Raw genomic sequence first — 12,103 nt, forward strand, 5'->3', positions numbered from 1 at the left:
TGTGCTGGATTGATGAACCAGATTCGTACAGCAATATACAGTAGCTGATATTCTATCCTCGTGTGGGTGGAGTATTTAATTCAACTCAATGTATTGTAATGATGGTTCCACACTTGTCAGACGTGCCAGTAGCGTTATACTGTTCCCTTTTAACTTGTGTCGTAAATGCACCTTATTATGAGTTAATTTATTTGTGGTAATATTACATTCTGTGTTGATATGTATTTTATAATGTATGTGTTTTGCACCATAGGACATAGGAACAGAATTAGCACACGGAATGCTGGAGAACTCAGCATCTGTGGAAAAGAGCAAATGGTTGATATTTCAGGCCGAGACCTTTCGTCATGAGTCCTGATGAAGGGCCTTGACTCATAAAGATGCTGCCTGGCCTACTGAGTTCCTCCAGCATTTCCTGTATTTTGCTTGAATTTCCAGCATCTGCAGATTTTCTTGTCCTAGAAACAGAATTAGGCCTCTTGATTTAGGCTGCCATTCTATCATGGCTGATTTCTCATCCCTCTCAACCCCATTCTGCCCTCTCCCCAAAACCTTTGATCCCCAGAATAATCAAGGACCTATCAACCTCTGTTTTAAATATACCCAGTGAAGTTCCTCCACGGCTGCCTATGGCAATGAATTCCACAGATTCACCACTCTCTGGCTAAAGAAATTCCTCCTCATCTCCATTCTAAATGGATGCCCCTCTATTCTGAGGCTGTTCCCTCTGGTCTTAGACTCCCCCGCTTCTCCACATCCAATCTATCCAGACCTTTCAATATTCGATAGGTTTAAATGAGGTCCTCCCTCATTTTTCTAATCCAGTGAGTACTGACCTAGAACCATCAAATGCTCCTCATATATTAACCCTTTTATTCTTGAAATCATTTTCATGAACGTCTGTGGACCCCTTATTGTACAGTTGAATGACAATAAACTTGAGCTTGATAATTTTGTTTTCTCTCTCCCCAGCCTGGAACGTCAAAAATGCATGCCATTATTGAACGCACAGCAAAGTTTGTATGTAAGCAGGGAACACCGTTTGAAATCATGCTGAAAGCTAAGCAAGCCCGGAATTCTCAGTTTGACTTTCTACGCTTCGATCACTACCTGAATCCGTACTATAAGTACATCCTCAAGACCATGAAGGAAGGGAAATATGTTGCACAGACCGAAAAAAAAGTGGAGGAAAAACGGAGTAAGCTAAGATATTTCAGATCCTTTTAAGTTTCCTTTCCATATTCTGTCTTGATCGTGTCATTTGACCAGTCTGTGTTTTGTGAAGCTGCAAAATGTTCTTCAGCTATTTCACTCCTAAGGGGGCCTAGGCTGCCGACAGCAGCTCGCCAGAGTCCTGTCTCCTGGGATAGTCTTTCATATTGTCCCCGGATGTAGCCCATCTTGGTGAAGATCCTTCCTTTCTCAGCTATGAGGTCTTTGGAGTTTCTGCAATTCTGGGTTTTTTTACGGAATAGAGTTGCCAGGCCTGTGCCCAACCCTCTTCTCGCAGCCTGTGACTTGGGACCGGAGTTGGTAAAATGCTGCCATTGTTTACCATCAGCAGCAAGGTTGAAGGGGGAAGTGACGTTCCATTTTTTGTTGTAATTTTATCCTATGAAATCATCGTTGAAAATGATGCTTTTTGTTATGTTTGTACTGACCGAAATAAATTTTATTCATTCAATCATTCATTTCTGTTTGTGAATTAGTGAGACAGAAAACTAATTCGCCAAACTGAAGCTATCTGAAATGGCATTCAGAATCAGAATCACTTTGTTGCTAGAATTGATTGTGGTTTGGTGCCAACTATGAAACACAGGACAATGTTTGCTGAGCCTGAAGGTTGGGTCACAGATGTTTCATCGCCAGTTGAGATGACCTCAACTGATGACAAAATGTTTGTGACCTAACCTTCAAGGTCGATGAACAATCCTACAAATAAGCTGCAAACCCGAGCTACCGGCCTTCTATTTCATTACGCACAGAACAATATGGTGACAGACAACACAACAGCAACCAACCATTCACAGGACAATAGTGCAGATAGCCACGAGCGATCACCAATTAGCACAACGTCAATAATCAAAAAAAAAAAATGTGAACATAGGAACAGACGCAATAATTATCAAAAGAACAAAGAGTTTAGACAAGACCATTTCACGGATGTTGTGCAGGGATAGTTAGGGTATTACACCGTGAGTTTTGTTGAGAAGCTGGAGAGCTACAGGAAAGAAGCTTTGGAGGTGGTGATGGACTTGTGGCATTTTGGTAAATAGGTGACTGCTAGGGTGGGTGGCATCAGCAGTAATTTTTCTTCATTCTAGTGATAAACAGATCTTTTTTGCAACAGGGATTGTATCAATAAATGTTGTTATAAATCAACAGCAGCAGAGATGAATTTGAGTGGAGTTTTCATAATATAAACTATGACATTTATTAACCACTGCTCAAAATATCGAAAAGTAAACGAACGACTAACTTAACCGGAAGTTAACAGTTAGGCGACTATATCGAACAAACAGTCAAACTTATAAACCGTTCTTAACGAGTTCTCATCCAAGCACAGACTTAAAGTGGTAAATTCAAAAGTCCACGTGATTTATACAGTCATTAAGGAGAGACTTCCCCGAAACAATGATTCCCTTGAAGTAATGACAAATCTGCCGATCACAGCCGAGAGATGCCTTGTCCGAAGGAATCACAAAGTAATAAAGGAACTGACCTTTTTGACTAGGGGGTGGTCAGTGCACAAACCTTCCCGACCTTGCAGGGGTTTAACTCAAATGTGCAAGCTACAATTCCCGAACGAATTCAAAAAGGTCGATCATTCCCAAGATGCTGACGGACATTAACGTTACCCAATACTTTGCTCGGATAACTCTGGTCATGTCTTCACTCTCCGATACTGGACTGTAAGGGAAAAATAAACATGCAACAAACAAAACCGGTGGTGTCTCCAAACATCTGACCGGCAATAACAACGTTGCACAAAAATAAAAATGAGAACTGCGTCACATTGGCGGGCTTTGTTTAAATACTGTTTGGAACATGTCATCGGGTGACATAACATCACCTCACTGTCATGAGACAATTACATCAAGCTCACAAGATAATTACGTCATGCTCACGGAATATGTAACAATATGAATATTAGGTTTTTCTATTTTACTGAAAATGAAGATTGTAAACAGGTGAATTATACTTTTGCCGATGGGAAGACTGAGAGACAATATCTTTAATTAGAGGATAGTTTTAGTGTATGTCTAGAAAGGTGTGGCATAATTAGGATTTCTGAAGGACTTTGAGGGTGTTATCTGGCCCAAGAAGTAATAAAATGGAATGGCAATGTTTGGCCTTTAAATTATTGTCTCATGAAGTCCTACATAACAGAGAAGCATACTTTATTAAAAATAATGTGAAAGTAATGATTTCTCAATGGATGCTGGCCTCCCCAGCATCTAGGACATCTTGAAACGATTTGGCCTCCACAGCCGCCCGTTGTGTATATTTAAGGCAGAGGTTGGTAGATTCATGATTAGCCAGGTCATGAAGGGTTATGGGGAAAAGGCAAGGAGACTGGGGCTGAGAGGGAGAATGGATCAGCCATGATGAAATTCTGGAGCAGACTTGATGGACCAAGTGGTCTAATTCTGCCCCTGTATCTTCTGGTCTTATGGTCTAAGGTGCGATGCCTCAAAACGGCCGCATCCATCATTAAGGACCCTATCACCTAGGACATCCCCTCTTCTCATTGCTACCATCAAGGAGGAAGTACAGAAACCTAAGGCATTTACTCAACTATTCAAGAGCTGCTTCTTCCCCTCTGCTCTCCGATTTCTGAGTGGACGTTTAACCCATGAACACTATCTCACTACTTGTTTTATCTCTTTTTGCACTACTTATTTAATTTAACTTTTTTAGAATATATATAAACCTTACTGTAATTCACAGTTATATATTGCATTGTACTGCTACCACAAAACAACAAATTTCATGATATATGCCGGTGATATTAAACCTGATTCTGTTGAAAGAGGGAGAGTAGAAAGTAAATTGACTCTTAGACTATCAGGGTGTAACCAGTGTGTGAAGGCCATCTCTGAGTGTCCCTTGTTCTTTTTATCTTTGTAAGTATTTTGGATATTTAGTTTTTGATAATATTTTGTGACAGTGTTGCAAAGGGCAGACAAGTTTAAAAAGTGATGTAAAGACATCAGAGTTAGAGGCAAGAGTAGACCATTTGTCCCCTCATACTGGTTCTGGCATTTAATAACATGGTGGCTGATCTTTCCATACACGTTCGGGTCACTTTCAGCTCTCCCGTCAGTAACCTTCCATCATTAGGCTGGAAGTGCGGATGTTATTGATTGCATTGCGCAGCAAGAACAGTTCAACACCTGGGCATGGACTGATATAGAACATAGAACAGTACGCCACAGGAAAAGGCCCTTCTGCCCACAGTGTTGTGCCGAACCAATCAGATAAGCACTTTGGCATCTTCCCCTTGCCTTTCCAGTCCTGAAGAAGGGTCTCAGTCCAACACGTTGACTATTTATTCATTTCCTTGTTTGCTGTCTGACCTGCTGGGTTCTTCCAGCATTATTTCCAGTATCTGCAGACCTGCTCATGTAAATTAGTAACCTAATGGCTAACTAATCTCTTCTGCATATGCAATATTCATATCCTTGCATTTTTCTCACATTCATGTGCCTATCTAAACACCACTTAAAAGTTACTCATGTATCTGTCTCTACCACAACCCCAGGCAGCACATTTCAGACGCCTACCACTCTACCTTGCCCATCTCCTTTAAACCGACACCCCCTCCCCCACCTTAAATGCGTGCCCTCTGATATTAGGCATTTTTCACCCTGGGGGAAAAAGATACTGTCTGTCTACTCTACCTGTGCTCATCATAATTCTTATAAACCTCTATCAGATCTCCCCTCAGCCTCTGCAGCTCCAGAGAAAACACCAAAGTTTATCCAACCTCTCGTTATAGCACATGCACTCTAATCCAGGCAACATCCTGGTAAATCTCTTCTGCACCCTTTCCAAAGCCTCCGCTTCCTTCCTATATGTCAAGAAACATTTTGGCAACTGGCTGTTTTGAGTAAGAGTTTAAGCACTTATCTTTAATGTACTGTGATGGGACAATTGCCAGGTACCCCACCATTAAAGTCCTGGGCTTGGAGTTGAGCAGAAATTTGATTGGACAGCCACCAGTGGTTACTGGTGCAGGTTGGTCGTTTGGTATTCTACAATGAGTGATACTGATACTGCTGCTTCTGCTATCTGTGTGGTAAAAATAAGGAGTGTGAAGGAATGCACTCGATATGTCCCTGTGATACAAAATTATGAGGGGTATAGATAGGGCAAAACCAAGCAGGCTTTTTTCACTAAGGTTGGGAGGGACTGCAACTAGAGGTTAAGGGTGAAAGGTGAAAAATTTAAGGGTTACCTGAAGGGAGGTGTCTTTGCTCAAAGGGTGGTGGGTGGTGAGAGTGTGGAAAGAGCTGCCAACACAAGTGGTACATGTGAACTCCTTTTCAATGTTGAAGAGAAATTTGGACAGGTACACGGATGGCAGAGGTATGGAGGACTATGGTCCCTGTGCAGATTGGTGGGAGTTGGCAGCTAAAATGGCTTGGCATGGACTAGATGGGCCAAAGGGCCCGCTTCTATGCTGTACTTTTCTGTGTTCTAAAGTGCCTGCAAAGGGGCACACATAGTTCACTGATAAACTAAAAATGGGAAGGTGGTACCCTAGATTATTTATATGGTTTCAGACAGTTTGACAATAGACAATAGGTGCAGGAGTAGGCCATTCAGCCCTTCAAGCCAGCACCGCCATTCACTGTGATCATGGCTGATCATCCACAATCAGTACCCCGTCCCTGCCTTCTCCCCATATACCTTGACTCTGCTATCTTAAGAGTTCTATCTAACTCTTTCTTGAAAGCATCCAGAGAATTGGCCTTCACTCTCTTCTGAGGCAGAGCATTCCACAGATCCACAACTCGCTGGGTGAAAAAGTTTTTCCTCAACTCTGTTCTAAATGGCCTACCCCTTATTCTCAAATTGTGGCCTCTGGTTCTGGACTCCCCCAACATCGGGAACATGTTTCCTGCCTCTAGCGTGTCCAATCCCTTAATAATCTTATATGTTTCAATCAATCCCCTCTCATCCTTCTAAATTCCAGTGTATACAAGCCCAGTCGCTCCAATCTTTGAACATATGACAGTCCTGCCATCCCGGGAATTAACCTTGTGAACCTCTGCTGTACTCCCTCAATAGCAAGAATGTCCTTCCTCAAATTTGGAGACCAAATTGGAGTACACAATATTCCAGGTGTGGTCTCACCAGGGCCCTGTCAACTGTAGAAGGACCTCTTTGCTCCTATACTCAACTCCCCTTGTTATGAAGGCCAACATGCCATTAGCTTTCTTCACTGCCTGCTGTACCTGCATGCTTACTTTCAGTGACTGATGTACAAGGACACCTAGATCTTCTTGTACTTCCCCTTTTCCTTACTTGATACCATTCAAATAGTAATCTGCCTTCCTGTTCTTGCCACCGAAGTGGATAACCTCACACTTATCCACATTAAACTGCATCTGCCATGCATCTGCCCACTCACCCAACCTGTCCAAGTCACCCTGCATTATCTCAACATCCTCTGCACATTTCACAGTGCCACCCAGCTTTGTGTTATCTGGAAATTTGCTAATGTTACTTTTAATCCCTTCATCTAAATCATTAATGTATATTGTAAATAGCTGCGGTCCCAGCACCGAGCCTTGCAGTACCCCACTGGTCACCGCCTGCCATTCTGAAAGGGACCCATTAATCCCTACTCTTTGTTTCCTGTCTGCCATACAGGTAAGCATTAGAAAGGAGTATAAAATGCTAGCCTTCAGTTCAAGACCAATTGAATATAAATGGAACTGAATGTTAGAAAAGCTATATTGGATGTTAGTGAGACTGCGCCGGAAATAAATCGTCCATTATGTGCCAATTCGTATGATGGTGATTATGTTCTTTCCATGACCATAATTGTTCTTGGCAAATTTTTTTTTCTTACAGAAATAGTTCAACTTTGCCTTCTTCTGGGCAGTGTCTTTACAAGTCAGGAGACCCCGGCCATTATCGATACTCTTCGGAAATTGTTTTTCTGTATCAATGGTTGCGTAACCAGGACTTGTGATACGCACCAACTGCTTGTACGATCATCCACCTCCTGCTCCCATGGCTTCATGTTGCCCTGGTCGGTGCTGGGGGGTGGAGGGTGACTAAGCAGGTGCTACACCTTGCCCAAGGGTGACCTGTGGGCCAGCGGAGGGAAGGATTGCCTTGCATCTCTTGGTAGAGACACATCTCCACCCTGCCACCCCAGCCTGAAATAATGCATGCAATTTTAGCTCTTTACTTAACAAGAAACATTCTTGCACTGGAGATAATGCAGAGAAAGTTGCTGGAATGAAAGGATTGAGCCATTTAGACTTGTACTGGAGCTTAGAGGAATAAGAAGTGATCTTTTTGGATGTTAAGATTTGAGGTGACTGCACAGTATAACTGCTGAGAGATAATTTCCCTCCATGGGGGGTTTCAGATAAATTGCCACCTACTTAAGCAGTAAGGACCTACTTCATGCTGTCCTAACTGAATTGGTGATGCAAAAAGAAAACTGCAGATGTCACATTCTGGAGCAGAAAAGCACTGAATTGGAATCAGGTGTATTATTGAAGTGTCGTGAAATTTGTTATTTAGTGGCAGTATAGTACTCTGCAAAAGAATTAGGCACATGTATACAGTTGCAAGTAAAAGTTTGTGAACCCTTTGCAATTACCTGGTTTTCTGTATTAATTACTAATAACAGTATTGAATTTCCTCCATTTGTAGGCAATTTCTCTTATTGAGGACTGATGAACACTCAGGTCTTTAGAAATGCTTTTGTAGCTTTTTCCAGCTTCATGCATCTCTACAATTCTTCTAAGGTCTTCTGAAAGTTGTTTTGATCAAGGAATGGTGCACATAAACAGATCTTTCTTGAGAAGAGTGGGCTTTCTCAGTAACCTGACTTTGTCTTTTTTATAGGGCAGGGCACCTCCATAACCCACACCTTCAATCTCATCTCATTGATTGGAATATCTGACTCCAAATAGCTTTTGATAGAAGGCATTACACCAGAGGGTCACATACTTCTTTGAACCTAGACTGTGATTGTTTAAATTGTGTACTTGGTAATGATGAGAAGTATAATTGTTTGCGAGTTATTAGTTTAGGCAGATTGTTTGTGTTTGTCTATTATTGTGACCTAGCTGAAGATCAGACCACATTTTATGAGTAATTAATGCAGGAAATCAGGTTAATTGCAAAGGGTTCACAAACTCATTCTTGCAACTGTATAGCTAAGGCTTTGACAGAGTACTGTATTTGTCAATGTGGAGCGGAGAGTGAGGGTGTAAATCTGGCAGGAGCAAAGGATTTTGAGAATGGTGAAGGTGGGGTACCATGTTGGGGGGGAGGGGTGTGGGACAGGTGGCAGAGAAGGAGTGCTGGGGCCGGGGAGGGGGGGGTGTGGAAATGGCACAGATACCCACGCATCCAGTCCTGAGACACCAGGCAGGATCATTTGATTCCATGCAATTGGTTTATTGATCATTATAGAATGTCTCTCTGGTGCTTCCCGCTCTCTCCCCTCTCCCTTCCCCATTTTCCAGCCATGATTCCCCCCTCCCTGCCCCCTTCCCACTCTCTGTCCACAATAGAGACCCAGATCAGAATCAGGTTCATCATCACTCACATATGACGTGGAATGTGTTTTTTTTTTGTGCCTGCAGTGCAATAGATAAAATTACTACAATACTGTGCAAAAGTCTTAGGCACCCTAGCTGTGTATATGTGCCTAAGACTTTTGCACAATATTGAATGTAAAGAGTATTGTTATAATAAAATACATAAAAATAAGTATTATAAAAAGAGCAGAATAGTGTGGTAGTGTTCATTGACTGTTTAAAAATCTGATGGCAGAGGACAAGAAGTTGTTTCTAGAATGTTAAGTGTGTGTCTTCAAGCTCTTGTACCTCCTTCCTGATGATAGTAATGGGGGTTCTTTATGATGGATGCTGGCTTTTTGAGGCATCGCTTTTTGAAGATGTTCTCAATGCCTTGGGAGGCTAGTTTCCATGATGGAGCTGGCTGAATTTACCTCCCGCTGCAGCTTTTCCAGATCCTGTGCACCTCTATAGCAGACAGTGACGTAACCAGTCAGAATGCTGTCCATGGGACTCAGTAAGTGCAGCAGCATCTGCTCACCAGAGGGCACCGGGGGGAGATGTTTCAGACTGAGACCATGCATTAGCACGAATCTGCCGAGCTCCATCAACAATATAATTTGATTTTACTCTTAACTCTATCCAAGTCATTCAAGGCTAAAAGGGAAAAAAATGATATTTGGACTGGAAGAAAGTTCACTGTGATGCGAAATACACAAGATAGTTGAGATGCATGCCAAAATCAGATAAACATGATCTTACTTTAATAACGGAGCAGGCTGAAAGCACTATATGGAGTACTTCTGCAATCACACTGTAAGGATTGGTGCTGGAGATTCAGTTAATCAGTACATTTCATCAGAATGTTGATCAGTTTGTTATGAGGTTATGTAGTCTTACTTTTCTTCAACTACGCACCTTAACTTAAGGGATGAAGTAGGGAGTTTTCCCCGGTAAAATAAAGTGCATTGGGCAAGAAAAAAACACAGGAGGCCCTCTGTCTGTTGGGATCCACTATGGACATTGTGTCCTACTTATCTATGTTCAATACACAAGCCAGGGCAGTACGATATAGAGAGCAAGCTGTTGTCCATGTAGCGGGCTCCCACTCTTCACGCAGCTGATGAACCCAAAGGAACGCCAGAGACTGATACAGTTTGGTACCAGTAGTATCACAGGAGTTGTCAGTCAGCATTGAACTCAATGTAGGACTGCTTTAGGGACTCCAACTCCGGGCTTTTTTTTCACAAGCTCATAAGATACAGAGTGGTGCTAGAAAGTTTGTGAATCCTGTAGAATTCTTTCTGTTTCTGCATAAATCTGACCTCCAATGTGATCAGATCTTCACGCAAGTCCTAAAACTAGAGAACCCAATTAAATAAATAACACAAAAGACATTATACTTGTTCATTTATTTTTTTGAGAAAAATGATCTGATATTACATATATTTGTTGGAAAAAGTATGTGAACCTTTCCCTTTAGTAACTGGTGTGACCCCTTTGTATAGCAATAACTTCAAGCAAACATTTCTGGTAACTGATCAGTCCTGCACGTCAGTTTGGAGGAACTTTCCACAGTGAAGACTGCTACAAAATACTTATTTCCCCCGAGGCTTATTCCCAAAGCCTTCCCCATGAGTGGGCATAACCGTAAGTCAGCGGAGGTTTGAGATCTGAGTTTTCCTTCTAGATGAGCTGCCAAGCATGGCTGACAAGTTCCATTTGCCCGAAGCAATAGGTTTTAGAGCCTTTGCTCCTTATCCTGTCAGTAGAAGCTGTTCTCTGGGCTTGGTAGCTCAGGCACTTGCCATTGGGGCATTTAATAATAGTGGGAACTTAATCTCCACTACCTCCCTGGTTATAACAAACTTAAGAAACAAGAAAATATAGATTATTTAGTAAAAAATTAAGATCAGCAACTGTATACAAAGGGTAGTGGAAAGTGGAACTCTTTTCTCCTCAGAGAAATGGGTACTAGCTAACTCAGTTAATAACTTTGGGTTTAGTGTTGTTGAACTAAGGGATATTGTAGCCAAACTGGTTCTTTGGAGCTGAGATGCAGAAGCATCAATGAATAAAAGAAGAGGCTAAAGGGGTTCCCAACCTGGGGCCCACAGACCCCTTGGTTAATGGTAGGGTCCATGGCATAAAAGCAGTTTGGGAATCCCTGGGCTAGAGGGTTGACTAGTTTATTCTTTCAGTCAGTGGCCACTTTATTATGTATAAGAGTGGAACCCGGTGTAGTCGTCTTCTGTTGCACTTCAAGGTTTGGCATTTTGTGCATTCAGACATGTTCTTCTGTACTCCACTGTTGGAACGTGTGACTATTTGAGTTACTGTCACCTTCCTGTCAGCTTGAACCAGCCTGGCCGGTCTCCTCTGACCTCTCATTAACAATAAGACTGTTTCACCCACAGAACTGCTGCTCACTGGATTTTTTTTTTGTTTGTCACACCATTGACTATAAACTCTAGAGATTGTTGTGTGTCAAAATCCCAAGAGATCAGCAGTTTCCAAAATACTCAAACTACCCTGTCTGGCACCAACAATCAATCATTCCATGGTGAATGTAACTTGGATCACATTTTTTCTCCATTTTAATGTTTGGTCTGAACAACAACTGAATCTCTTGACCATGTCTACATCCTTTTATGGTATTGAGTTGCTGTTACGTGATTGGCTGATTAGATATTTGCATTAACAAGCAGGTGTACCTAATAAATTAGCTACTGGCTGTATGTTCCACAACGTGGACTTGTGTATTGCTACGTTTCTTTTAGAAAGGCACGTGGATGATAGAAAAATGGAGGGCTATGTGGGAGGGCAGGGTTAGATTTATCTTGGACTAGGTTAAAAGGCCAGTACAACTGTCGGCCGAAAGGCCTGTTGGATTCAGTTGTTTAATTATCTGCGTGTATTTTAAGTAGCCTTTATATGGATAACAGTTTACTATGCCTCTAGTGGCTCTCCAAAGTATAATTCTGGAAGCTTCTTAGCTTCTTTGTTCTGAAGGAGTATTTTCTCATTGGCTGATTTTATTGCAGTATTTGGGCTTTGGTTTCCTACCACTGTCCAAAGATTTACCGGTTGGTTGGTAGATTGTGTGATTAGGGTAGGGTTAAATCAGTGGGTTGCTGGGAGGCGCGGTTTAAAGGGCCTACTCTGTGCTGTATCCTATAAATAAATAAAATTTCCAAGTATTTTCTAATTGGATTATTCTTGTCTATGGAATTTTGCTTACCTCTATAGTATAAAGGTAACTGCATTGTGCCAGCTGTCGTCATCCTCTTCGCCTTTAGCTTTTCTTCAAAGTAATAAGACCCCTA

At 41.9% G+C, this 12,103-nt stretch overlaps 1 protein-coding gene across 4 annotated transcripts in view; it reads left to right on the plus strand.

The window, feature by feature from the left end:
* The window catches only part of sfswap (splicing factor SWAP), a 189,788-nt gene that overhangs the window by 13,739 nt on the left and 163,946 nt on the right, over positions 1 to 12,103 (plus strand). For all 4 annotated transcript variants that reach the window (XM_063074057.1, XM_063074058.1, XM_063074056.1 and 1 more), the window contains exon 5: positions 973 to 1,198. In XM_063074057.1, coding sequence (XP_062930127.1) covers positions 973 to 1,198 — 226 coding nt within the window. The remainder of the gene's footprint in view (positions 1 to 972; positions 1,199 to 12,103) is intronic.

The sequence above is a fragment of the Mobula hypostoma genome, chromosome 21 (genome assembly GCF_963921235.1).
Source record: "Mobula hypostoma chromosome 21, sMobHyp1.1, whole genome shotgun sequence".
Lineage (NCBI taxonomy): Eukaryota > Metazoa > Chordata > Chondrichthyes > Myliobatiformes > Myliobatidae > Mobula > Mobula hypostoma.